General features: G+C 49.4%; 1 protein-coding gene across 5 annotated transcripts in view; it reads left to right on the forward strand.

Moving 5' to 3' along the window:
- The window catches only part of TNIK (TRAF2 and NCK interacting kinase), a 145,495-nt gene that overhangs the window by 19,613 nt on the left and 98,044 nt on the right, over nt 1-27,838 (forward strand). For all 5 annotated transcript variants that reach the window (XM_088523924.1, XM_088523925.1, XM_088523928.1 and 2 more), the window contains exon 2: nt 2,379-2,444. In XM_088523924.1, the coding sequence (XP_088380050.1) occupies nt 2,379-2,444 (66 nt within the window). The remainder of the gene's footprint in view (nt 1-2,378; nt 2,445-27,838) is intronic.

The following is a 27,838-nucleotide window of genomic DNA, read 5'->3' on the forward strand; positions in this document are numbered from 1 at the left end:
GACCATGGAGCTCGTTGAGCCCTTTGGGAGGGGAGGAAGGGAGGTGCCGCCTCTTAGGTGTATTCGTACACAGGCTTTTGTGGAGCCTCCTGCAAGAGTATCAAACATTCCTTGTGTGAAACTGAGGTAGGGATGAAAACTATTTTGTGTGTTTGTCTTAAAAATGCTCATTCTTCCCCTGGTTTAAGAAGTTTTGTTTGCCCTAAACTACAAAGGCAAATCACTTTATTTCCCCCTTTCATTTGAGGGCTGGTTTGCTAGTTCTCCTGTTCCCGGTTTAAAACAAAATGCAGTCGTCTCTGTGAAGAGGACCTGGGGTGTGTGCAAAGAGGAGCTTGCAATAGCAGGAGAGTTGCAGCTGGCACGGCAGCGGCCGGAAGGAAGGAGATTGGGATTGGGATTGGGATTGGGAGCTTCTGACTGTGCAGCTTTGGCCCTGAAGCCTGGCCAGCAGCGACGGTCACAGGGGAAGGGTGTTAGCAAGAGGAGAGTAGATGCACGTGAGCACAAAAAGCGGCTGCTTTCTTTCAACAGGGGCTTGCTGCAGTGCCCGCCTGTGCACGGGGAGCGAAGCAAGGCCCAGGAGGGACACAGCATCACTCGGAAAAGAGATCCGTCCTTTTTTCCCTGTGGCGGCTGCAAATATCTGGCGTTCCAGCTATGTTGCTATGGCTGTGTGTAACGGTTTGTGCCAGCAGTCGAGGCAGGAATGTCACTCAGCAACTCCTCGCGAGCTGCGCGGTTGCCTTGGCAATGCCACTGGAAAAGTGCAGGGAAGGACCGGGAGTCACAGAGGGAAGGAATTGCTCGGGGGACGGACCGAGGTGGGAGCTGGGGGTGGCAAGAACTGCATGGAGGGGGGCTTGGAGCTGAGGCTCAGGCACCCTGCAACCCAGCTGGCTGTGGGGCTCATGGCCACCAGCCAAACCAAGGTGCATCTTGGGCTACCTGGAAGCCGGCTGATTTAAGGTTCAAAACCTGAATTTTAAGGTGTGAAGCAAAGTAAGGAAGGGCTTGTGTGAAACAGTGATGGAGCTGCACCATGTTGGGCATCTGGGCACCCCCCTCAGAAGGGGAGAGGAGAGCTCTTTGCCTTGAGGAATCACAGGAAAAGGTCTGAAAATCTACTGCTAAGAGCATCTGGCCATTTCTGATATATATTTTAAAAAAAAGAATCACTTTCTTGGGTGTATTTCTCTAGACCGTGTGATCATGTGCCCTAGGCACAGCTTTCTTCTCCCTTAATCTCCTAGTGAATATTCAAAAATAGCTATACTCGTAGTACTTGAAAAGCCTCTTCCAGGGTTGTTTCAACACTGAGGAGAATAACCCTTAGGAGAAAAAAAAAGATTCTCAAAAATAAACAGCAGCTGCCACCATGGATTTTTTTTTCCCTTTTCCTCCTTCAGTTTGTAAAAACCTGGTGCCGGTTCCTGTTCCCCTTCCAGCTCTGCTTTTATCTGCTCTTATGGCAAAGGGATGGGTAGGACGCGGCGCTCTAAATACACCGGGTGGGCAGGGGGTGCTGGATGGGCAGCGTGCGAGAGGCGGGGAGGCAAAGTGGGATTTCCCCAGTCTCATGGGGCAGCTCTCTGGAGACCGGTCCATCTTGGGGGTCGGGAGGGGAGCCCAAGGAGGATTGAGGATTGAGGAGATGGTTGAGGACTCGCCTGGGGTCCACGGTGCCCCGTGGAGGCCGTGACTGGGCTGGGTGGCTGCAGGGCCGTGCGGAGCCCGCGGCACCGGGATGGGTCCGCGAGCCCCATGCGGGGCAGCCCCGCACGCACCGACTCGAGGGGATCGCACGCATGGAGCCAGCGGTGACGAGCTCTGGGAAAAGGAGGAGGAGCGAGAAATGGAAAATAAGGCTTCTGGATGGGAAAAAAATGACAGGATGAGAAAATAGCAATACAGTTTATTCTTTCCCCACCATCCCTCATACCTCTTAGCTTATATCATCTTTTAACTATGCCAGTGAGTTCATTTCTGTTTGTGTGTATGTGTGTGCTTGTGGATGACTGCCAGGCTGCTACCCAAATACATTGTTTTTTAAAACAGGAGAGCGGGGAAGAAGAGAAGTGTGGGGCTAGGATCCTGAGTTTGCTTCTAGATAATTGTGCTCTCATTTAGCACTGCTCTAGATCAAGTTATCTCAAGTTATCAAGTTATCGATGGCCAAGATTCACCACACCAGCAGTGACATTTAGGCCAGGGCCGGCGATTCGCAGCACAGTTCTGCTTTTCATGGTATTTGTAATGCTGCTAATCCCAGGGCTGTCTGCAAAGCTTAAAAGGTTCAAAACACTAGTCAATAAAACACTAATCTCTGCAGAATGTTTAAGAGTTGCTTATATCTTTTTTTCCTCCTTTTCTCCTAGGATCCTGCAGGAATCTTTGAACTGGTGGAGCTTGTTGGCAATGGCACCTATGGGCAGGTCTACAAGGTAAGGACTCCGTGTGTGTCTGGAGCGATCCTAGTTCCTTAGGCCAGGCATCCCAGCTAGGCTTGGCTTAACCAGTTTCAGGCCTGATGAGAAGCCTTGCCAAGCTTCTGCTTTTTGGTCTTGTGTTCAGGTATTGTGTAGCTCATAGAGCTCTTACAAATAAGCAATTCATATCAGTTCTGAAACTGTCACTAAAAAATGAATCACTTTTTTTTTTCTCCCCCCAATTGCTTTTTATTGATTTTGTGATGAGGAGGGAGTGAAGAGTCTGTAGTTTAATGGAGGAATCTCGATCTTTTCCAAAGAGCTGGGTTTTACAGCTGCACTAGCCTGCAGAAGGAGTTCATTACAGTCTAGTGCTCTGCTCTTACCAGGGGGGTCGCGCGCAGGCTGGGTGCCTCACTTTCTGCTTGGAAGAAATCCACTGCAGGAGGGAAACACAGGCTCAATAGCTTTGCTTTAACATGTCTGTTAATACCTTGGAACAACTTGCCAGGTGGGAATGTTAAGAAGAGAGCAGAATTCTGTGGAGAATAGAGTTTTAAACCCATAAGCGTCACTGAAAATGCTTAAAATGCCCCGACTTTGCTAAGTGCCATCAGCTGTCCCAAGCACCTTAATGCGAGATACTTCCAGAATTTGATTTCTTGATTGTTTTTTTTTTTTTTTTTTTTTTTGGTGGAGGGAAGCAGGGTATTGAGGAGGAAATGAATTATTTCAAAGCTTGGATTTACTTGCACTTGGTATATGATGCAAACATGAGATAAGGTTGCTGCGATGTTTCTTGGCACAGATGCACAAAGAATTTGCTTCCTGTTTTGGGTCTCCTCTGGGTTTTCCAAAGGCTTCTCTGTGTCTTAGTTCTGTATATGTGCACCTGGATTCATGTGTGCTCACAAGGAGCTCCTGTCTATGTCCTGCCTCTATTCTCTTTTGACTATTCTGGATATATCCCTGCACTCGTCATGACTCCGAAGGCCCAACTCTTGCCTGTCATGCACTAAAAGAGTGGGCTGCCCCTAATGAAAAGGAAGAGGGAAGTGTGTTTAAAAAGCTACCTGTCAGGAAAGATTTGTTCTGAATTCTGGCTTCCCCTTCCTCCCACTGCTGTAGGCTAATCCCATCAGTATGATGATAGAAGAATTTAAGTGAACCAAGGATGAACTGAAACTTCTAGACTTTAAAACATGTGAATTTTTGAAATGGTGGAAAGTCTTTAAAAAAATAAAGACACCCAAACCCTTCTGATCAAGGTGGTTGTATTCTGGGAGCCTTCCCCTCTCCTATCTTATAGGAGACAGTTGTTTTTCCCCAGGAGGGTGATAGAGTAGAGGAAACAGAGACAATTTCTCCATCGCTGAGGCCACATGAACTTGGTTCTAAGCTGTTTTTCCTCTCAGCTGCTAAAATAATGGCAGAGGGTGACCTAATTTTAACTTGTGCATATTTCTAACAATCAGTGGAAACTATGCGACTGCAACGTCCTTTTGAAAGCGTAACGCTTTTGTGGAAAGCAGAAAGGGGAAATAAACGATCAGGTGCTTGCGCTGCGCTCTGCCCAGCTCTGCTAATTGTGTTTCCTGTCCCAGCGTTTGGTTCTTTCCGTGCATCTACGTGTTGTTTAAGGGGGGGGGGTGAAGAAGAAGTATCCAGGAGCCCCAAAGTGAGGGTTTCCCAGGAGCTCATGTATTCTGAACACTCTAGTGTTCCCCTTTCTCATTCTGTACAAAAACAGCCCTCCCATTAACTGTTTTTGGTGACTGGAAGGGCGCAAAGCTGCTCTCCAGACCAGATTAGTAAGGACTGAGTTGGGCACCCACACTAAGGCTCAGTTCTGAATTCACTTTAATTTAAGTCTTGGTGTAGAGCAAAGGTAACGACCCTGTAGAACAGACCCACTCCAAAAGCTAGTGCAGAAATAAGATGTCTGTGGTTCTTTTCCACCAGATATCACCACTGCATTTGTCTCTTGCAGCAAAACAGATAAATTTTCAAGACACTTAGACCCTTTGGCTCCTTTTTAAAGAAAGGAAAAAAGAAAAAAAAATCAGAAGTTGTTGTTACCGAGGAGGGTGTATCTGCTGTATTTAAGTTGTTGTTCTACAGCCATCTGAAAGCAATGGAAATCACATCTGGGATATTCCCACGCCTCTGTGCTGGTGCTGTCTGAGGTGCACACAGTGCTGTCCTCTTTCGAGTTGCTGCTTGTTTGTTCTCTGGTTATACTCTGGACGTGGAGAATAAAATTAATTGGGGTGCCCAGTCTGGGCAAAATTGAGACATTTGTTCCAGGGAGGGTAGAGGATCATCTTTGTTTTTTGATGCAGATTTGCAGAAGCAGAACGATAGCCCTGCTATTCTTGCAGAAAACTGAACTCTGCCATTGCCACAGTCATGTTTGCAAGGACACTTCCGGTCTCTCTCTGACACAGGGATGTCCCTGGCTGCCCAGGACCTAGAAGGAACTTGGTCTGGTTGACAGGGCCTGCGAGGTTTTAAGTGCAACGTGAAAACCTTCCATTTGCATTGATAAAAAGTGCTCGTTACATTGTTCTGGTGACTGAATGATCCAACAGCCTTGACAGGATGAGGATGCTGAGAAATGTTTCTTAGTGCAGCAATAATAAGAGCAATCAGAGCAGGGGCATAAGAAAGTGCTGTAAAAGGAGCTGCTTTTTTTTTCTCCCCCTCCACCACATTTCACCATTCTTTGTTTCCCAGTGTGTGTGGGATGTTTGTGCTTTTGGGGGAAGGTAATGAAAACCAGAGCAAAGTGCTTTTCATATCTGCAGTTTTTCCATCTACCTAGTCCAAAACTGCCACACACAAAAGAGAATTTCAGAACTATTAGTGCATTAAACATTCCAGTGCAATGGGGCTTCAATAGGACATTGCAGGGAAGCACCTTTTTTAACTGGGTATCATGTGAGACAGGCAAATACAACAGACTATTCATCGCTGAAGACGAGAGACGTGTCCCCTGGAAGATCCTGTATGGTGATTCCATACTGAGTGGATGTATGTACAGTTGTTTGAAGGGTGAAGCTCGCTGCCCAGGCCGCCTTGGTCCTTCCTTCTGGGTTTGAAGATGCCATTAGGGAGGTGTGTGATATTCGTGGTAGATCAAAGCCTCTCTCTCGGAGGCTTGTGCTCCTGAGGGAAAGGAAGCTTTAGTTGGATTGGATTGGATGGATTTATCTCTTGGCTGCATTTTCAAGTAAAGGCCGTTCTTTGCTGAAGGACTACAGGTTCAAGAATTGTCTTGGTGGATCCCTGGAGAGGCTGCAGGAGAGGGAGCCTCAGTCCTGAAGCTCATGTCAGTGCCAGCCGAGTGCTAGAAACAGCCTTGCCAGAGGCCTTGGCCTCAAGTCACCAGAGAGAGGATGAATGTTGCTTGTTCGCTGTCTGACAATCCCCTGTGAATGGCTTGATTTTTGTTTTGATGAGTGGGGTACCACGTTGGTGATAGTTTATCTCTCTGATTGAGCTGGAAGTGTTTCTTTATTTTCAAATAACCCTGTGTCTAATGAAACAGATTGGGAACTAATTTTGACCAAAGACTTGGGCACTTGCTAGCTGCAGTTTAACATTGTTGCAGCATGTGATTTTTTGTTTGTTTGTTTTTTTCAAAGAAATGGCTAACAGGAATAAAACAAATTGGTCTTAGGGAACTGAGCCATTGCCTCGCTGTTTTTCATTGGTATTTGATGAATGAAAGCAAAACCGTCAACACAAAAATTAGTAAACCACCTTTACAGTATTATCTAAAGTGGAGTGGAAATATTTCTTGTATATGGCATAATATTGTTATTACCGTTTATCTCTACTGTGCATTAGAGAGCAAGCAAAAGGGCCTTACAACTGCATAGATAAACCACATCATCAAGGCTAGAGCTGCTGGTGTGCAAAACACCCCAGCAAATATGCTGGAGGAAACAAAACCGATCTGAGGTTACTCTGAGATTATTTCAGAAAGATTCTTCCAAACCCTGAGGAGAACATTCAGTGGCCTAAGTTAAATAAGTAAAATACCGCTACAGACTTTTATATACTTTTGCCTCATGTGGAATTCAGGGGTCTAGTAGCAACAAGGGAGGGTTGCTTCTGGGTGCAAGTCTTGAATGGATCTTTCTCCTGGCCTCCTCTCTCCTGCCATGGCCGTGGTCCCCAGGCCGGGAGGCCCGGGCTGCCCTCACAGCCCTGCTTGGGCTGCGCTCCCCGCTTCAGTGTGTGCCAGGAGACTGCAGCACCGGAGCAGGAGAAAGCCAGGGAACTGTTATGTTACTGGCAAGGGTGAGCTTGAGACATAACCCTGCAGGAAAACTGAAAAAACATCAGTAAATAGCTCCAGTGGTGACCGTAACTCTTGCGTGCAGTTGTACAGCACTGAATAGGGAAATAAATGGTGTTAAGGCAGCGTGGCCGGGTGCTTCTTCCCACCCGCGCCGGGAGGACAGTGCTCGTTACTGCCAAGGGCCCTGGGTTTTCCTTGCGCTGGGGCCGCGGCGCTCCGCTCGCAGCTGAGCAAGGCCCTGTGCTCGTGCAGATCCGTGGGCGAACTCCGGAACTGCACAATAACTATTGATTGCTTAATTAGCTGGTAAATGCCATGTAATCGCCGAGCCATTACGCGGAGTTATCCCATGGTGGGAGCCTGCCGGGCGCCCCGGAGCCGGATCCGTGGGGGCTGTGGGGTGGGAGAGGGGACCCTCGTAGGGCTGCCTCCGCGTTGCCCCCAAGCCCAGCTTTTCTTCTGGGGTGGGGGATGACTCAATGTCTTTCCATTTGCTCCCTGTCTCACGGGGTGATGTATGTCTGCAGTTCTATACAGGGGGATGAACGGTGGGAAAAAATGCATCCCAAGACAGTTTCTACTTAGTTTCTGCATAACTGGCGCTTGTCTGGGGCCAGGACTGAGTTATGTGGAGGCAGACCCTCGTGTTTGGTCCAGTGGACCATTCTGGTGCAAAGCAGGTATGTGCCAGAAAGTAAAGGAAGTATTTGGGGTTCAAAATGGGCTGCTCGCAGCTTCTAGCAGAGCTTGCTCAAGAAATTCTGATTCTTGGGTTGGACCTTGGAGAACATTGTGGGACCAGGCCCATTCCGAGGAGTATCGCCCCTGAATTCAGAGATGCCAAACGAGCTGGGCTGACCAAGGTGCTGCCCGTGCCCTGAAAAGCCCTGCAGCCCCCGGCTGTTCCTCGGGCTGCTGCTGCCACTGCCACCCCTGGGACTGCCAAGCAGCAGCTGAACATGCTGAAGAGCGGCTTTTTAAGGACTTTTCCTTCCTTTTGCATTTTTTTAAGAGGGTAAGTGAGAAAATAACCGATGCGCAGGGTTGTGCAGAGCTCTGCCTGCCTCTGCTCTGGCCGAGGGGGAGCTGGTTGCGGTTGTGTCCTCGTGTCCTGGGCCACCACGCGGCCCCACCGAGGGCAGGGACACCGCGGATTCCTGGGCACCACCAGGAGCTCCCGTAATTAGTGTGGGTGAAGGATGGCATTAATTGTTTTCAGTAATTGGTTGTTTTATTATCTCTCTTTCTGAAAGACCGATGGCCGATAGTTTGGTAATTAATCACTGTTTGCTTTTAGCTGAGTGGAAAAACTTACCATGCTGCACAAAATTATTATTTCCTGGGGGGACTGTTACTGTAGAGAATTAATTTTAGTTTATACACACAGCTTTTAGAGCTGAGGACCAACTGCTGTGACTTGCTCGAGAGGCCAGGCTGAAAGCATGAAAACCACGCGTGGTTCCTGCAAACCAGGCTCGTGTTTTTGGGCACCTCTTGTCTAAATAACCATCCTGCGGTGAGACTGCTGTACCGTGGTCCTGAGAGCCAGCCTAGAGTATGCAGGGAGGTCTGAGGTGCTGCTGCGGTCAATTTTCAGGCCCTACCATCCTGAAATGTGGACAGCTGCAGCCCCAGAAGGCCAACTTTTGCATCTTAGGGTGCATTTTAGGCTTTTAATCTGTAAACACTGAGAAGGTGGGAAAAGGTTGCTGTGTCACGGTGAGTTTGGGGTGCTGCTCAAGCCAGATACCTCCCTGCGGTCTCATCCCGTCTGCAGCCTCTTGCACAGAGCCCACGTTTGCGCTGGGAGCACAGCCACGGGTGCTCGCGCGTCCACCCGCTGTCACGCGTGCGGTCACTGCCACTGCACACTATGAGAGGTGGGTGGCTGTCCCCGGTAGCCTCCTGTTTGCGTTGGTGGCATTGCCCCCGGAGAAGCAGGAACGCGTTCCCTGGGCTGCACTGTTGGAGCTGCTCTGTCTGTAGGCGCCGGGATGGACTCGCGGCGGCAGCGCCCGCCGGGGGCAGCCCGGGCTCCCCTAAGCGGCTCTGCGCACCCAGGCCCTTCGTGGGAGAACCCTCAAGGTCGCGTCAGGACCACGAGGGCTCGACTGGATTTATAAGACTTACAAGCTGCTTTATAATCCTGTATTAGAAGCAGAGTATTAAATATTAAGCCATCGCTTCCGCTCTCATGGCTCCCTGTGCTGCAGGAAAGCAGAGCCCGCGCGGTGCCGCCACCACGGTCACCTCCTCTTGTGTGGGCAAGGGATCCCAGGGGGGTTGTGAGTTGTTATCTGCTTTTACTGGGTCGCACGGGAGGGCTGGGCTACCATATTGCTTTATGCTATAGGATAACACGCGCTAACGTTACCGGAATGAAAACCGGTGACCTCAATTCAGCAGCTTCCTTGTCACTTCGAAATATCCCGAGAAGAGGAGGTGCTTCCCCTGCTCATTCAAATGGTGCGTCTCGGAAACGCGGACTTGTTTTTGCCATGCAGGCAGTGAGGTTGAACTGGAAAATGCTTAAAATGATGTTTCATTAAAAAAAAAAGAAAAAAATAGAAAAAGGAAAAGAAAAAGAAAAGCTTTGTGCTTTGTTACCAGAGCAACTGGTACATCTTGTGCTGCTTCGTTTCTGAAACGCACAGAGAACCTCAGCCCTCCCTCCCCCTGAGGAAGCAGCCCCCACACACCTACGCACCAATATGTCACATTAACTTCTCTGCTTGCTGAATAATATAAGGAAAGGCGCTTTTTTTTTTACATTTCAGCCCTATAGAACACAGATTATCAGCGGTGATTAGAAATGTACCTGAATTAATTTATTGTCTCACTCTCTCCCTTCTGGAGCCCGTGCAATGGGCAAGGGCAAAGTGAAGGTCATGAGCAGAGCGATGCATCTGTGTGGTGACATTTGTCCCCTCTCCTTGGCGTTGCTTTGTGCTCTGCCTTTGCAAATACTGTGCAATTTGGCAAGACAAAAATACTTGCAATGGCATAGGGGAAAATAGCTCTTTTGAAGGAGTCGAGCAAAGCGGTAGCACGTGGCAGAGCCCGGAGGAGGTGGAGAAGGTGCTTTCCTGGTGGTGACTCTTGCAGTGCTCTTTGGGGGCACCATGCATGGTTGCAGAGCTTGCAGAAGAGCCCTCTCCCCAACAGGTTGCACTAAAGGAGGTTTCATGCAAGCAACTGCTCTGCAGATGTCTTGATCACGGTTTCTGGTATGTTCTTCATCTATCCCATAGGGCTGACTGGACTAGAAATTCCAGTCTGTCTCCTCTCTCATTTCCTCCCTTGGACTTTGGAAGTGGACTGATACACTGATGAGGTATCAGGCACCTGTATCCATGGATTATGTGATCATGGGCCAGTGTTACTGGACGTAGGATGTGTTTTAGGCTTAATGGAGCTGCGGTTCTGTGTCCACGCAGCAGTGCAGCATGACCACGGTCTGAGTCCATCGTACGTTGAGCCTCCATGCAAAGAAAGAGCAGAGACCAAGGTCCCTTGGGATAAGCTGAGCAGTTGCCCTGCTGGACATTGCATTGATCGTGCTTTGGCTGTGCCTCTTCACAGCCAACCTGTGTATGTGACACCGACTGCCTTCGCAAACCTGGGCCGCGGCGAGGAGTGGAGCTGCCTGGAAGCTCCTGCTGCTCTAAACTTCTTGGCTGACCCTGCGTGGCTGCACCAACATTTTGGAGGCTGATGCCCGAGGCTGGTTTCCACAGGAGCCACATCGAGCAGTGCAGGAGTTAAGCGAGCAGCCAGGCTGCAGCACCGTATTTGGTCACTACCCAGCGAGATGCTCAGTGCCTCCTCTCCTATTAGTGGGTCAGCCAAACAAAGCTGCTCTACACAACTTATTGCGACGCATGTTTCAGTCCTGGAAGGTGTTTTGTCCTTCCAAGCTCCCAAGTTCAGCTAAGAAGCCAGGCTCGGAAGAGGAGTCTCCGAAAGTTTAACGGTGGGAAGGAGGGGTAGCACAATCCCGTGCGTGTTAGTTTAGGCTGCCTCTTTGAGGGTTTCGTGCTTGCTGGAGTGTTTGTCTTCTGAGACGTTTCCTGCTTGTCATTTTTTATATCTTTTCAAATTTTGATGCAGTTTGACTTGCTGCTGAGGTCTGACTCTGCGGCACTGAAGGAGAGGGATGCCTAAGGGGAGCCAGCTGGATCCCTGCATTTTCTCCTAGCTACGCTCTGAACGTTTGCTGCAGCGATAAGTGTCTCGAAATCCGCAGTTTATTCTTAGGTTCACCTGGGAAGCCCTTTATACTAATTACCTAAAGATGGAACGTGCCAAGCAAACATGCCTGCTTCCAAATGTTGTATTTTTTCCCTCCCCTTGCTTAAGAATGGCAGGTTGGCATTTTTGCCCACAGTGGCTAAACAGGGACCTGCATGCTCCCTGGGGAAGCACAGAGGGTTGTGCTCTTCTCCACTCCTGAAGGTGACTTCTCCACCATCAAATTTAGACAGGGTTTGTTTACCAAACCAGGCAGCATTGAGGGATGTCCCTAACTTAGGGATGTACCTAAGTGCAGAGAGAGCATCAGGCAGTGAGACAAGCGTCTCACCTCCTCTTTCGCCTCGCACAAGTGGGAAAGCACCGGAGTGACTGCTGTGGATGTGACACATAAGATGCTTTCAGTAGACCTCTCTGTAGCCCACAGGTCTGTCGGAGCCAGGTGTTAAAGGAAGATGGGGTGGGGAGAGCTGCACGCAAGTCGAAGGATTGGATTTGAGGTTACCAAAGTTAACTTTACACAGCTGGGGGCCAGCCCCATGTGGAAGCCCTGCTGGCGGTTGCGCCAGGAGATGCTATCCTAGCTCAAATTAATTTTGATTTTTGTGTTTAGCACTGAGTGGGTTTTTTTTTTAATAAGTCTAGCTATTGAATCCCAAGTAAACAAACAGTGTTAGCTCGTTAGAGTTTTTCTGCTTGCTTGAGATACGCTTGCTAACAGGGTCATTAGGAAGGAACAAGTTTCAAGTTTGGCTGTGCAGAACCTAGATGCAATGAGATGGGCCTTCTAGAGTAGAGCTGTTCTGTCTTCTGTCTCAATCCAGCACTGGGTTTGCAGGGCCGTGTGGTACCAAACTCGTGTCTCAGCTGTGAATGAAGCCAGTTTAGTTCACACTGAGGCGTAGGGAAAAGAAAAGCGAGTTATTGGGAGAGGAAGTTCACGATGCTGCCCCGTTTTTTGATGAATCATTCAGATCTCTGCCCATGTTTTCCTAGGCCTCTGTGTCCACAGAGTGCTTTTAGACTGGCCGAATTCAAACCCATGAGGTATAATCCTAATATTTTATCCCTTTTGGATGACAAAACAACCCCATGGAGCACACTGAGGAGTTAAGCCCTTATTTGTGCCCGATCTTACAAAGTGCTGAGCGGCCGCTAACTTCAGCCGCCGTCAGCAGTGGCAGGAGCGGCCCAGGCCGCGGCGGCCGCCGCTGCTCCCGGCGTGGCAGTGGCTCCACACGCCGCCGCCGCGCTCTGTCGCAGCCCATGTGGCACCAGAGGGATGCGGCGGAGGCCTCCATCCGGGGGGCAACCAGCCGGCTTCTCCACTCGCCGCTGCCGGAGCCAAATCCCCCCGCGCCGCTGGTGTGGGGCCGAGCGGACATGTTGAGTGAGCGGTGGGACGTGCGGCCCACACGGCGCTCCGGAGCTCGTTGGCTTTGCTGCTCCGCTGGATTAGATAACGTCTGGAAAAGGAAAAGATGGGGAGAACCATCGGTGTTGAGTGCCTGGCTTTTTTGCACTCCTTTTTTTCTGGTTTATCGTGTTCTTGGCCAGCAAAGCAGCAGCAAGTGCAGAGAGAGCATCAGGCAGTGGAGAGATGGAAAACAGTATGGGAGCTGTTAAATCCTTCCCGCTAATGCCTTTATTTTTTCCCCCTGCTTTGCATTCCCTTTTACTCAAAAAAAAGGGATATTTGCGCTCTGGCACATCTTTCAGTTGATAAGTCTTTATGCTAATACTTTCTTTGGCGTTGTAATTTGTCCCCAAGCAAAACCATTAGTTGGGAGTGTGATGCCTCATTAAGTATTGAGCATTCAAAACTCTACAGCCAAGGCCTCCTCCGCAAAAAAAACATGGCAGCCGAAATTTCCTGAGGGATTTACAGGAGTTTATTCTCTGCTTGTTTGCCTTCTGGATCTGCACCATGTTAGTAAAACCTGGACCACGCAGCTAACGGCTAAACAGCAGGTAAATCCTCTTAGTTTGAACCTCTGGTGGACAATAAGAAAGGTTAGGAAAAGAGTATTTTTTTAATGAAGGTAGAAATTCATACATAAGCAGTGAATGGTTTTTCCTAATTCTTAGGGAAAAAATGAAAATGTAACAGGACTTGCTGTTAGTCTCTGTTTCATTAGAGCGATTACTGCTATAGCCAAAGTGGGCAGTACTGCTGGTGCTTAGTCTAAATGCTTTCATGTGAAGTTCCTGTGCTTTGGGGACCTTCTGTTTTGCACTTCAATTCAGCAGGTCCAGGATCAAGGCCAGAATCTTTCCCTATACATAATTAATAGAAGGACAGCTGATTCAGCTGGGTTTCTGTAAATAGCCTGCTCAAAATGAATTGGGAGTTGTGCATCTGAATGCAGATAGCATTAATGTGAGGGGCTGTTTGCAGAAGAAATTTTAAATCTCGTGCCGGAGGAACAGGCTTTAGAAACACAACACAACATTGCACTTCTGGGCTTTGCAAAACCCACTTCCACCATAGTCATGAACATCTGAAACTGCAGTGCCGAAGGGCTGCATGCGTTGGGTGGCTACCAATGACACCAAAAATGAGGACTGTGCTCAGGCTTCCCGGTGGTGAAGCAGTTGCTTTGGCAGCGGCAACCTTGTCTGTAGGGCTGAATGGCAACAGGAAGATCTGGTTTTAGGGTCTGTTGCTGTCTGTTATTTAAATATCAGCGTTAACAGGGTGCGTTGTCTCTTTGTGCACGAGCTGCCCTGGCTCTGTGGGCTTTCATGCATCTCCATGGATCTCTGCGTGTGCTGCTGCACTCGCACACCAGGCTCTGCGGGAGATGGTAGATTCAGGTCATAGTTTTTCACTTGTGGAAGGGTGCTAGCAATACGGGGAGCAGCTTTCACTCAAGTTACATGTGTTTCTCGTCATTCGGGCTGTCTCTGGCCTGGTTGACTTGCGCCGACGTTGCTCTAGAGCGCGCACAGCGTCTCCTTTTGCCCAGCTTTGCATGTCCTGCCCGCAGCGCGTCGCCGAGCCGAGCTGCGCATCCGTGCCACAGACCTCCTCTCTTATGACCAACTTGTGGGCTTTTTTTTTCTTGCATCTGACCGTATTAGCTGGAACTTGGCACGGCCATGGCCAATCTGTGCTCTCCCATGCCGCTCAGCAGCAGACACGGCGCTTGTGTGTGCTGCGGTGCTTCCATCCATCAGCGAACTCATGTAGCAAAGGAGAGGATCAGACAAAGCCCTTGTAGAACTGGGCATTGGGCTGGTGCCTCTCACAAAGACAAGCCTTCTTTCCCTAAAACAACTGCCTTTCCTCTAGAAGGAGCCCTGAACGTGCAGTGCAGAGCCTTGAGTTATACCCAGAAAGGGCTATCTCAGAGGTTGGTGCTAAAAACACGGGCTTCATGGTGCAGAAGAGGCTAACGCGGGTGCCTCTCCTGGAGCCCAGCTCCCAGAGACAGCAGCACCCGGAGCTGTGGGGTGCCCGGGGACACCCGAGTGGTGCCCTGCTCCACGGGTGGAATCCCTCTCCCCACTGCATCTTCGTCAGTGTGCACGCTGGCAGTGCTAATTACTGCCTGGAGGCAGCTGGAAGGGGTTCCTGTTCTAGAGAAGGATCGCTGTCCTGCTTGGATTTCATGAGCCCATGGATGAGGTCGCGTGAGATGGGGAAAATCGGTGTGGGCAGTAGCCTCTGAAAGTCAAGGGTACGTTTTGAGTGTTGTTTTTTGTTCGCCTATTGGTGACCATTCACAACCTGATTTGGAAGAAAAGCCTTGAAAGGAATACTTGGGAAGAAATAAGGTAATTATATCATTTAATAAAAGCCCCGAGAATACTGATTTAAGAGCAAGTGCTAGCAGTGTGGAGAAGCTGGGTCTAGAGAATGTGATTCGTGTTGCATGGGAGATATTAATCACATCAACTCCCAGGAGATAAGTCTGCTAGAGACATGGTTGTGTTGGCTGCACCGTTCCTATCATTAAAATTAGGCTGTCTACAAGAGCTAATAAAAGCAGAATAAAAGATTTCGAGCAAAAGGAATCAATAACTTGAAAGCATTTTAATTCAAAATTAGAAGAATGGAAACAGTAATGGGCAGGGAGAGTGTATTAATAAAGGAAAATAAGTATTTGTTACTGCTGGTGTGGAATGAGATAATTCAAGAGAAATGCTCCAAGTGCGTTTTGTCACAGCTAATGCCTTTCGCTAGGTTTCCAAGCAAAATTGAGCTTGCGACTTTCAATTTCAGGGTTCTCAGATGATCAAAATACCGTGGGGCAGTCTGGTCATATAATACTTTACTGGAATGAGGGCATCAATAACTTTTGCCTGGCTGTGATTTACACAGTTGTCAGTGTCTGAATTGCCATAATATGTCTCTGCCTGGGAAAAATGCTGCATTTGGAGGAAAAAAAAACACTAAGCAGCAGCTCTCTGGGTAGCCGGTTCACTGCTAATAAAGGATGCAGGAAAGTGATTACTTATGATGCATTCAAATGGAATTGCTCAGCGTCTAAAACTAGAGGCATGGAAGCTACTACAAGGTCAAGCAGTGTCCTTTGAGAAGAAATAGGTGACTAATCCTGTTGAGGGCAGATAACGCATCTGTAACTGCGTGGCAAATGCATCTGAAATTAAGATTAAAGGTGCTTTGCACACATACAGAAAAGGGAGAAAAAATCCAGAGGGAAAGATTAGCTTTTGGTGGGTGACAAACTATAACTCTTGCAAGGGAGAGATTTAAGGGGGGACTGAAGTACTGAGAAACCTGGGGAATTATTGGAGATTCTGCAGCTGCTTCCAACTGATGATCTTAAAACAGCTCTAAATTGTTTGGTTTTGAACCTCTCTCTTGCCCGTGTGTATTGCAGGCTCATAGAGTCAATATTTTCTGCAGCCCCATCGTAGAGGGAAGGAATCTGAAAATCCAAAGCCCTGGCCACCCCATCCCTGGTCTGCTCTAATTTAGGACGCCCCAGTTTAAACTGAGGCAAAAAGGGACCTGACCTTCAGCTTTGCTGATACTCCTCTTTCTTTTGCTGACATGCCCTGCAGGTCAGGGTGCTGAGAGCTCCTCAAAACGACGTCCTCGTCTCTTGGCAGATATTTTTATCTGCTTTGCTAACTGGGGCCAGAGAGCTTTGCTGAGAATCCTGCAGTGAACTCTTGACTGATGGGTTTGCGCCAAGATTACATTTCTTTATATGATGAAGAGGGAGATATTTGGGGTTTTGTCAGTCCCACTGTGCTGGAGACTGTGCTGGATCCACTTTGTGAAAACACGTTTTGGCTACAGTTCTCTGAAAAGAGGGACTCTACCCTTTATAACCATGGCTGTGGCTTCCGATGGGGGAAACTGAGGTTCATAGTCCCAATGTAGAGTATTAATCCCAATTTGGAGAAACTATCACTCCTGAAATAGAGCAGAGAAGGCCCATGGGCCCACCAGGCCCTTTGGACTCACGATGTTTCTCTTCCACCTCGAGGAAAAACAACACAACCAAACAAAACTTTTGGGTCACTGTTAAAAAAGGACCCCTTGATGCAAATCTCATTTTCTTACAAAAACATCTAAAGGCTTTTTCTTTTTTTTGTCTTCTTGTTTTTATCCTGCAAGGGAAGAAAAATATTTTCGCAAATCTCAAGTGCCTCGGGGGCCTGGACGTGGTGGTCCCGGGTTGCCCCGGGTCAGCTCTACCCAGACCTGCGCGTGGGCTTCCTTCCTCCGCAGAAGGAAGCGCGCGGATAGTTGATTCATCAGCTGCTTAAATACTCATCCCGCTGGGAGACGTCCCTGGTGCCTGGTGCGTAGGTGACCTTTCATTTTGCTAGCAGAAAATGGAGATTAACCTGGAGATCGGCAGACCACCGTTGAGATTGCACTGGCTATTGCATAAAAATAGACACAGAAGCTGGAAAGGAGGATATTGTACCTGTTGAAGATCACCTTTGTGCTATTAATTCGCCAACTGCCAGGCTTGATCATGAGCTTGTGGCAGTTTTACTTGCATAAGAAAATTGTATAGAAACTATAATGACTCCCTCGGTATGTGACCTTTGCATGCATGCGTGAAGATTTCCTTATTCCTTCCTTCTTCTGCCCAAGCCAATCTTATCATAGTAGAGCAGTGGTTGTTTTTAATCTAAAGCAAGCATGAGAAAAACAAGCTACTGTGATGTTGAATAATCTGGTGCGAGCTTCTTTCTGGGTTTCTTGGCACTTAGTTATTAATGAGACATTTGTTCTGTTTGCTTGAAAACCTCCCAGCAACTATCACGTGTGCACTACGCAATTTATTTGAGGTCTAGTTAAACGCTGTTTTTTTCCAGAAAGGGAAATAACTGAAATTAATAGAAAAAAAAAAAGCAGCTGCTAAGTAGCATTAACCCTCTGTAGGTTGTTTCCTTGTTAATCGTTTTGGTTATTTAACTCTTGCAATGCAACTGAGCGCTCTGCTGGTGCAACCAGACTGGGGGAGCTCCCCAGGGCCCCGGGCTGCTGGTTGAATGATCACGTACCCCTGAGTGCTTACTTTGGGTGGCAGTGGTCCAGAAAACTGCCAGCGTCCTAATTAACACACTTTTTCAATGGACAGTATTAATATTCATACTGTTATACTGTAAAATGAGTAATTTGAATAGACAGAATGTCTTGCACTCTTTTGATCTCCTGTGGATTAACCTACAAAAGGCCATTGGCACTCTTTCTTTCAGACCTTAATGGGTACAAAGTCTTCTAACAAAATTGTATGAAGCAACGTTACCTAAAAAAATGTGTAGCAAATATAATGCATTTGATAGGGCTATTAATATTTTGTTAGAGCTTCTGCTGGTATGTGGAGAAAAATGTTTGTAATATATAAGCCCCATCCGAATGATGGAGGATTAAGGCAGCTCACTGGGGTGACTGATCCCATAACATCCATCTAAATGATGTTGACCAAGCAATATAAGGCACAGGTTCCTCAGCTGAGCCTTGGCTTAGAGGAAAATAGTTCTGGAAGGGAGAAAGCGAATATATATCTGACGGGAAAACAAAAGACTTGGAAGGCCAGTCATGTTTTATTGATGCCTGCCATTAGGGGCTCCCACGAGATGTACTGCCCATTTTAGCAAAAGAAATGGAAATGGAGAGAACGCTATGAAAGAGAACAGATCCATCAGGAGGGCAGAGCAGAGGCTAGTGAGGGCAAAGGCAACGTATTTAACATACGGGTGATGGGGCCAGGAGTGCGTGATGTGTTTGGGTAAGTGTCCACTAGTTTCCTAAGGTATCCAGGTACTCCATTCCCATGGAATTTGGTCTCTGTTTGCTTACAAAGCATCCTGCAACAGACACCTGCCTTTCTGAGGACCCAACTGATCATGAGTCCTTCAGCAAGTAGAAATGGGGTCAGCGTCAATACCAAGGATGGAAGTGGAAGACAAAGACTGTCATCCAGTTGAGTGTTGGGTATGGAGTCTTCTCCATGGCAGGCTGGAAGGAATGAGCTTTCCAGTTGCTCTCATTGTGTAAAGAGCCTGGTGCAAATGAATGATGATAACAAATGATATTTTATTTCAAAAATGCCCATCCAGTATTCAGCATAGGGGTGAGATTGAGTGTAACACGAGCAGAACCCCAGGGGTACTTTGAAGAAGCAGTAACAGGGAGCTGAGGGAGATGGCAGCTCCAGGCATGAGTCACCTGCGCTGGGATTCCTGACACCTGATTCCTGACACGCGTGATCCGTGCAGTCGCGGGGCCTGGCATTGGCTCTGGGCTCGCCTAGAGGATAAACCAAGTCTTAGATCTCGAAAAGCGGAAGGCATCTGTGAATAACAGCGTTTAGTAAAGAGGAGGGCGGCTGTGCAGTGCTGCCAGCTTCGCTTTGAAAACTGATTTTGTTCACGTTGTTGGCGCGAGGAAGGCGTGCGAAGCGAGGCCCCGGCGTGTGACACGAGGCCCCGGCGTGTGACACGAGGCCCCAGCACGTGAGCACAAAGCGAGGCCCTGGCGCGCTGCGGCCACCCCAACCGCCACCGTGTCGGTGTCTAGCGAGTCAGCGTAGGCTTTTAATGCAGAGAGGGGAGCTAGCCCAGGCGGGGATGCCACTTCTTGCTGCTTCGTGCCGGGCTCTGCGTGAGACGCTCTTGGGTGAGTGGCTTGAGCTGCTCCCCACAGCGCCCTGGGCCTGGGTGCGCCCCGGGCTGTGAATCCTGTGGGAAAGCTTGGCCATGGAAATGGTTAAGAAGGGCTGGCTCTTCCCAAGGGAGCTGCTTTTCTGGCCCCCGCCTCCTTTCCGTAGCGTGTCGCTGTGGTCACTCGCCGCTCAACCCGTCGCCCTCGCGCTCTGCCCGGCCTCTGCTCCCAGCGTCTCCTCCCGCGCGCAGACGGTGCCCGTGTCCCTCGTGCCTTGGCGCAGATGTTGCCCTACATGCTCCGTAGGCAGCCGAGTGCTCTAGGAATAATAATTCAGACTCTGAAGAGAGATGCTTGATGGTAGATGGCACGAACACTCCTCCTACTGTTTTTATGCCCGTGATAAGCTAAGCCAGGCCCCCTCGCTGCTTATCCCATCTGCCAGTGTCGTTGCTGCCAGAGTTCATAGAAACACCAAAATCTGTTTCTCTTCCAACAGTTACTGCAGTTGTGCTCCCTTCTTTTTTTTTTTGAGAAGCGTTTTGGGTTTAATCGATTTATTTTTGCAACGTTGGGGGAAAAATACACGGGGGACCTTCACATGGAGAAGTCATGGAGGTTTCCATATCTTGGAGAGAGGTTAGGAAGATGTTCTGCAGCCCATTCCACAACCTTGTCGTGTCTCACATGACATTGCTTGTTCTTGCGTAAGCACCAGCTGCACCTTGAATGGGAAAAATACAACTATATGTAACTATGCGCTGCATTTCATGGTGACAGCAGCAAATCTTCAATGTGAAGAACTTCAGCAGTTGAGGGCTGGTGCCAGAAGGGATATTTGTGTCCATGAGTACACAAATGGTTTTAATCTCCCTATGAGCAGGCCGTGTTAACCAGGTGGAAATGGCTCAAGCCAGGCCTGATGGTCAGGCCCATCTCAGAGCTCTGTCTGCAAAACTTGCCCAGCATCTTGTCAGCTGAGCTTTACAGGATAACTGCTCCAGTCGATGGGCTCGACCTCTATTTAAAGCTTGTCTGAAAGTTTCCATGGAAATCCTTTTTTCCCCTTTTTGGAGGAAGGGCATTTTGTGCAGGAAGCTTCCCTGTGGAGGTGGGGTAGGGTGTCCACTTTGAGCAGCAGCATTGAAATGATGTTAGAAAGGCAGAAAGGACTGAAACCAACCTTTTTCTTTACTTTCATTCTTCCCAAATGCATATATATATTTGCCTTGAGACCGCACAATTTTGCCCTTTGGTTCCCATTGCTTCGTCCTGCTTGTTCCTAGCAGGGTCTCTGCAGCCGGAGCTGCTGCTTCCCAGGCCTGCTCTCGACACGAGGGACAAGGACGGATAACGGGAGCTCCTGCCAGGCTCCCCTTTCCTGCTGGCCGCCTCTTCCGGCCCAACGCCGAGATCCGAGCTTGGGTCCCGGCGCTCCGGTGTGGGAGCCGCTAATAGGCAGCAGCTCCGGAGGTGCCGGTGCCCTTCATCCCGCGGCCGGAGCGGGGCTGTCCCCCAGCGCCTCGAGAGCCCGCAGACGGGCTGTTTATTTGCCGGTTACTATGATCACGGCAGGTTCTTCTCCGTGCAAGAAGGGTCCGTACGCGCTCGCTGCCGCGGGGACGTCGGTGCAGCGAGGAGCGCGGCATTGGGCGTCTGCTGCAGAGCTGCTGAGGAGGCTGTTTGAGGCAAGAGTCGGGTTTTTGAGCAGGTTTTTTTCTTGGCTTTTCCTCTTTCCTTGAAAGAGGAGCCTGGGGAGCCGGGCGCACGTCAGCAGCAGCGCCGCGGCACCGCGGGCTGTAGTAGCAGCTCCTCCTCCAGCTGAAAGATGCTCGTGGATGGGTGTGCGGAGCTCTGCCCGCGCACAGCCTGCCTGCAAACACCTTCCTCCTGGCTCGCTTTGCACGCAGCCAGCAGAGCTGCTCGAGGGTTGCGGCATCTTTTCCCATTCAGGCTTCATTTTTCCCATTCGTCCTTCCTCCAGCTCCATGGGACGGGCATCTGGGTGTTGGGATTTTAGGATTGGCCCGGGGAAAATGTGGAAATGCTTCCATTTAACTTGAGCAAAACAGCTGAATTAAATAGCTGCTTGCAAAGCGCGGCCGCTGTTTGTTGTTACGACTTCCCTGTAGTTTTGGACTCCGTAGAGGTGAGGTCCTAGTTTGCCGTGGGCTGGATGCTGCAGCCGTAAGGAAAAGAAATCCCTTCCATCATGTGCTTGGGGTTATTTACCAACTACTAGCTGGACCTTACACGCATTAATTCCTAATGCAGCCGATCCAGCTGCAGGCAGCTGTGGTCCTCCTAATGCAGCTGCAAGGTAGACCTGGCCCACAGTGGTCAGGGCAAAGCTCTAGCCTTCTCTAGTGATCCTGTGCAGGGATAAAAACCTGGGAAAAATGTGGCCGAGGGGCTGCAGGGAAGCGCGTGTCTGCCTGCCTTGGGAACACGTGTGCACGGGCTCCGCAGAAGGGCTCCCGCGGAAGATCCTGCAGCTGCCTCTGTTGCTGGGCAGGGAAAAGAGAGAGCTGGGAAGAAAACGGAAAATTTCTCTCCGCAGTGTTTTATGTAAGATTCAGTCACAGTCCCTGCTCCGGGCCTGGGTGAGCGTGATGAAGGACTAAAAGCCAGCGGATTATTTCAAATTCCTTTTCTTTTGGCAGCGGGGAGCGGGGGGGTGGAAAAAAAAGAGCAAGCCATTTTTAAGCTGTCAGGGCTGTTTAAATTACCGAAGCGTGAGAGGGCAGGAGAAGCTCTTGCCCCTTCCCGTGCAGGAAATCCCCAGGGCTCCCGTCCGCGAGCGTGCAGGGTCCTGCGGCCGCTGCAGCGCCGGGTTTGCATCCCGCCGAACAGAGCGGGCGGGCTCAGGTCCCGGTTTTCCCTTAAAACACCCAGTTTCCCTTAAAACAATTCAGGTTTCCTTCATTCAGATTTTCCCTTCAGTTCCGAAGCGGCATTTGCCGTTTGCAGAGCTGTTGGTCCCCCGGCTGCTGTGAGGTTGCTCCGAGGGGACCTTTCTGGAGAACGCCCCTACCAGAAACCTGTTTTCTCAACCCTTGGAGTCGAAAGCCATAAAGAAAAGAGTGACTTTAATGAACAGACCTTGCAGAATCACCACCTTGAAGCTCTAGCTGCTCATGTGAATCAAAACCAGCTGAAAGTAGGTCATATAGTAAAAATGAATTAGGCTCGCTTCACTTTTTATTGGCTCTACCAGTTTTTCATTCATAGCAGCTTATGGTTAGGGATGGATGTTGTCTTTTTAATGGTGAATGGGGGAAATGCTGGGTTTTATTCCCTTCCTTTTAATTTGCAGGTACTCAGATATATGATGGATGCAGTTTCTGCTTTTCCTGTTTGTTTATTCTTCTGTTTTTCTGCATTAAAGAGCTACTGAAGCAGTGATCAAATAGCCCTGGCATATTTGAGAAGCAGGAATTCAGTGTGGGGTGAAAAATATGTGCAACAACTAAATTCTGCTTAAAACTCCCGTGAAGTTGGCACTGTGGCTGTCTGCAAGAAGGTGGGTTACGCTGCATCTCCCCACTGGGGCCTTAGTGACTCAGGGAAACACAGTTCTGTGGAGAATTTGGGAACATACTGGTATCTGAGTTGCATTTGTCACTCACGGAGCCTCTCCTGGTTCATGTTGGCAGTCTGGGACTGCAGCAGCAGCATGAGCCTTCCTAGAAACTGGGGGAGTTGGTGGCTTTGGACACTGGATAGCCAAGTGTTTGGGAATCTCGGGAGCAATAGCGTATGAGTTCTGCTGAAATGGTGAGGGGTTGGTTGTGTGGGAGTTTTGATACTGACCTGACTGGCTTTTGCACTGGGTGCTTTCACGGACAAAGACAGCGCCGTCGATACGGGAAATCTGGCTGGCAGCGGAAAGTTTCTGCTTGGTAGTTTTGAGATGACCTTGGTGCTGTGGTTTCATCTTCCCTCCCCTTGGTAAGTGCAAGAAAAATACGACCTCTTCCCCCTCCAAGCTCAGGTTTGGAGGGCTCGGCAGCAGCGAGCAGATGCTGGGAATGCAGCGGGACGGCTGGGCGCGATGCGGGAGCGAGCTGGGGTGGCACTTCACGTCCACCCAAAGTGGCTGCTTGTTGCAGCCCGTCCTTGCAGCCTGGTAGTCGTGCGAGGGGGGAGCTCAGCCCTTCTCTTTCAAAGTCCCCTCATCAGCAGAATTTTCTGTTTGTCGTATTTGTGCACGTAGCAGAGCGCACTCGACCGGGAAGAAAATGAAAGAAAAACCAAAGCTCTCCTGTGAGAATAACCCTACTGTCCTGCTCTACACACACGTGCACTCTGATGTGTCCTAAAATACAGCTACCCCTAGAAGAGCACCCGCATTTCTGAAGGGAAAACCAGGGTGAACAAGGAGGTTTTGCTTGAAGGCGAACAAGTCCTGCCCATGCAGGGAAAATTCTACATCTGATGTTTCTAAATGATCCAGCACAACCCCTGCTTTTTAAATCGGAGGCAAACCGTGTTCCCGTAGCAATGCAGAGAGAACGAAGGGATGGGAGGTGAGCTGCGAAAGGCAGAGGGGCTGGAAAAGAGGATTTCCAGCAGCCAAGCCCCACAGCCAGGCGTGCTGAGCTTCGTTAGCTTATTGCAATTCAGATCTGGCCAGAACAACATTTGTACCCAGAACAGCAGGTCCGGTTCCCCGGGGAGCCGCTCTGGTCCCCTGCGTTATCGTGACGGGGCTGAGCGCTTGCGGAACCGGCAGGAAGTCTTTTGAAACTGCTCAGCTAAAGATATTCAAATCAGGCTGTTTCTTAAGGGGGGAATGAAAAATGCAACACGATAAACAATTTGTCAGGAGAAATTGCCAGCGTTCAAGACGACGTGCAGTAAATCTTGGACAGTATCAGAGCCGGCTCTTTGCTTTCTCGTTGGGGTTTTTTTCAGCCACCGTTTGCATGGCGAGGGCTGAGGAGCACACAGGGCAGGGAGGATGGCTCTTCACACCTGGTAGCCCTCAGTTCTCCTTATGCTGGTGGGTTTTATCCCTTTTTATAAAGCCGGAATTCATTTCCATGTTTTAAGGACGGCAGTGGAGGGCTCCACTGAACCTGGTGGGTGTTGCTGCCCCGAGATGAGGATGATGAAGATGGGGCTGGGTGCCTCGCTGGTGTCCCATTGCCTTCTCCAGAGGTTTCAGGGAGCATTAAACACCCTAGGCCCAGCTTTAGCCAGGGCTTGGGAAGAAGAGGATAGAAAGGAGGAAGCAAAGTTGCAGCGCTGGGACTCCATGCCTCAGTGTGAATGTGTGTTGGACTCCACATAAAAAGGGTTATCTATAGGAAATACCTAATAACGTGTCACACTGAGGTTTTATCTTGTGTCCAGAATTGCTCTCTTAGCTAATGGCAAAACTGTGAGTGAGGGCAGTCTCTCTAATTCATGATGTTTACTTTTTCCTGGCTTTTCTAGCCCTTCTGCCCACAGGAGATGCTTTAAAGGGGAAACCCCCCTGCTGACAAATTAGAATTTGTTTTGGAGCCTTCTCCTGCTTTTACAGCCAACTCCTTTGATCCCTGCAGAAGGCCTCCATCCAATGGCAGGATATGAGTCTTCTCTACCTAATAGTTTCATAATTTACAGAAAGGTAGCCAAAAACTGTTTGGGTTGGACGTGAGACTTCTCACAGGGCGTCCCAAGAGAAACGCGTGCTGCCCGGTGCCGGGGACGGCCAGCAGCAGAGTCTCTGCTCTGTTAATCAGAGCTGGTGAATTCACACGTTACCTGCATCAAAGCCCTGCTTGGAAAAGTTGGCTATTAAATCTTGTACAGTAGAGCGTGATATCCAAACCGAGGCCTGAGCGCCCCTATTCCACTCAAGGAAAAAACCTCCATAACCTATTGGGTGAATAATAAATCTTCCATTTTCTCTTAAGAAACAGAGATTACAGGATCTGCAGCCGTGATGGGTATCAAATACTGACAGTCAGTGTCTATCCTTCAGCACAGCATCAGTGTCGTGGTGATGGATGCTGGACTGCGCCGTAGAGACGATATAAAACACTGCCAGTAGCACATACTAGCAGTCCTTATTTTAGCCTTGCGAGTACAGATTGGGACGGTGCTCTGTGTATCCAGGAACGCGTCTTGTTTGTCACACTTTCTTTTTTTAAACCGTTCCAGGATATTTTTGCTGCCTGGCTGTTGGGAACTAGCAGCGAGCTCCGAGGAGATGAGCTTCGCTCCTCAGTAGGCCTGAGGCTGCCTCAGCGCTCACGGGACGACCTCTCCCACTGAGCAACGTCGAAGCAGAAGGGCGGCTGGAGCCCTCCTGCAGCTTCGCAGCGTGGACGTGGGTCACGAGGAAGGGAGGGCGGTCGAGACGGGGTGTTTCTCAGCCCGTGTGTCCGCTACACCCGGCCCGCCTGTGGTTTCGGCCCCCAAGCATGGAGCAAGCTCAAGGTCATGGCCAACCACCTTTCACTTTCATCCCTAACGTATGCCAGCTGTCTGAAAATGAGGATTGTTACGTGTGAGAGACAAGGAGAGGCAAAAAAAAGAATTGGCTAAAATTCACGTCTTAATTAGGGCTAAAATGAATGTCACTGGAAGGCAAATAAGCAGGGTCGAAGGCTGCTTTTCTGGGGCTGATGGCTCTGGCTCTACTGGCCTGCATTCCATTGCTGGTTCCAGGAGATCTTGACTCCAGATACTGGGGACGTAACAGGACGACTGAGTGGACTTAGACACAGCCAAACGACGGGGGAAATGAGGGCAGCACAACTGCCTTTAGCAGGGAGCTGAACTGCGGCACACGGCATAGCAGACCTTCCACCACTCCCTGCTTGTGCTTCTTTAATGCGTGACATTATTTTTCCTCACTCTTATTCATGCAGCCAGTGTTGAGACCGCCCGTTTTACTGAGCACGCGAGAGGACTTGCCCTCCCACGCTCTCGAGGGACAGCAGGGCTCCCGCGACCCGGCGTGGCGTTTCCACATTGCCTTTGGCTCCCGATACAGACCGTTGTGATAAGCTGCTTGGAGCAGAAACAGGGGAAATCATTGTGACAAGGTCCAGGTCAAAAGGAAATGTTGCCAAAACCTTGCAAAGTGCAGGTTTGAAGAATGCTGTCTTCAGCATTGGTTTGTCTTCAAGCCTGGTGAAAATCCATGTGTCAGAAGGTTTATTTGATTGTAAGACTGTTTTTTTTTCTTTCTTCTTTTTTTTTCTTTTTTTCTTTTTTCTTTTTTTTTCTGGCAAGGGAAGTAGAAAGAATAATATTTCTGGACTCAGAATGCTTTAATCTTTGTAATGTGTATACCTTTCCAATGAAGATAGCGCTTGAAAGATTTATAGAGAACTTCATCTTTCACGTGAAGCAGTACTGAGAATATTCTTCCTAGGAAGAGCTATGCAGACGTGAGTCCTTCTGAGCATCCGCTCAGCTTAGGTAGCCTGCAACGCAGATCTGCTCGCCTGGGCTGGGCTGCCTAGAAGGTTTAAGGCCAATTTCAGTGGCTAGTTGTGTGACTTGGGCCCAGAGCCTGGATTTAACACTGGGAAAGATGATACAAGGATAAAGAGATGGAGCCTGACTCTGTTTCTCCTTTCCAAACTGGTATGTGAAAAACTGTTTATTGAAAAGAAAAAGAAGTTTGTTTTGATTGCTGCAGACCTGAATTTACTGGAAACTTTGAGTTTTTTGGTTTTTTTCCTCCTGGCTTAAGACGTTTGTAACGCTGAGCGCCTTGGTTAGTAGCAGTGGAGCAGCTTGGCCAGCCCTCTCCAGACGCTGCCCAAGGTGAGAGCCCATTTCTGCAGACAACTCAGGTTGATCTAATTTTTATCTGACTTTCGTTGTCGTCGTATGAGTCGCGGAAGCTCCCCGAGCCGTGTACACGTCCAAGAGCAGCGGGATGGGGCCGTGACGCTGTGCGTGACGGGGCCGTGACGCTGTGCGCGGCGCTGCGGGTGTCACGGTGCGGCACAGGCGTCTCCCACGCGCGGGAGGCTGCACACCCTCCGGACGGGTGTTCAGGGGGGTGTCTGTATCCACCCGCACTCCCAGGAGGAGTGCAACTCCGTGCATCTGCGGTCCTGCAGCCCTTAGGAGCACTGCAGTGAGGCAAACAGCTCTGCCCGGCCCCGGGGCTTTGCTCTCTTCCTTGGTGCCTCTCTTACAGGCTTTCCCGAAACGCTGTGCAGCGGGTGTGCAAGAAACCCAATACTGCTCTGCAGGAAAGGGCAACACGGAAAGGCAAACATCCAACTTCTGTTGCGAATAGCTACTTTTCTTGCTTCTTGTCCCACTTCCAATATGTAGTTTCTCTTTCACCTAACTGAAGTTGCCCCAGTTACAGTTATCAGGGATTCAGCTTGGAGGGGTCTGGTTTGGCAGCCCCATTCGCTTTTTAAACCTGTAGTCAAATCATGGCCTGTTTTCCTTGCAATATCCTGTTGTTGCTCTGCGACTGTTATGGAAAGATTAGACTAATTCACACCAAAAGTAGAGAACCAGCTTCCTTCTGACAGGGAAACCATCTGGAATAAGGATACATAGCGAGTATTGTTTAGGATTGCTGCAGCCAGCAGTGCAAAAGCTGGGCTTTGAGGCCACTGTATTGTACTAAACCTGTCACACACGTGACACACAACCTGGTTAATTCAGCCCCAATATCTTCATGGGCTGGCTTTTTACCAGCAGGTTTTTTTCTGCATTTGGTGTCATCTGGTGGTGGTGACAGACAAGGTACAACCCGGGTTCCAAAAGGTGGCA

This window comes from Tinamus guttatus, unplaced genomic scaffold (genome assembly GCF_059628265.1).
Source record: "Tinamus guttatus ecotype Peru unplaced genomic scaffold, ASM5962826v1 Tinamus_guttatus_pri_ptg000198l, whole genome shotgun sequence".
NCBI classification, from domain to species: domain Eukaryota; kingdom Metazoa; phylum Chordata; class Aves; order Tinamiformes; family Tinamidae; genus Tinamus; species Tinamus guttatus.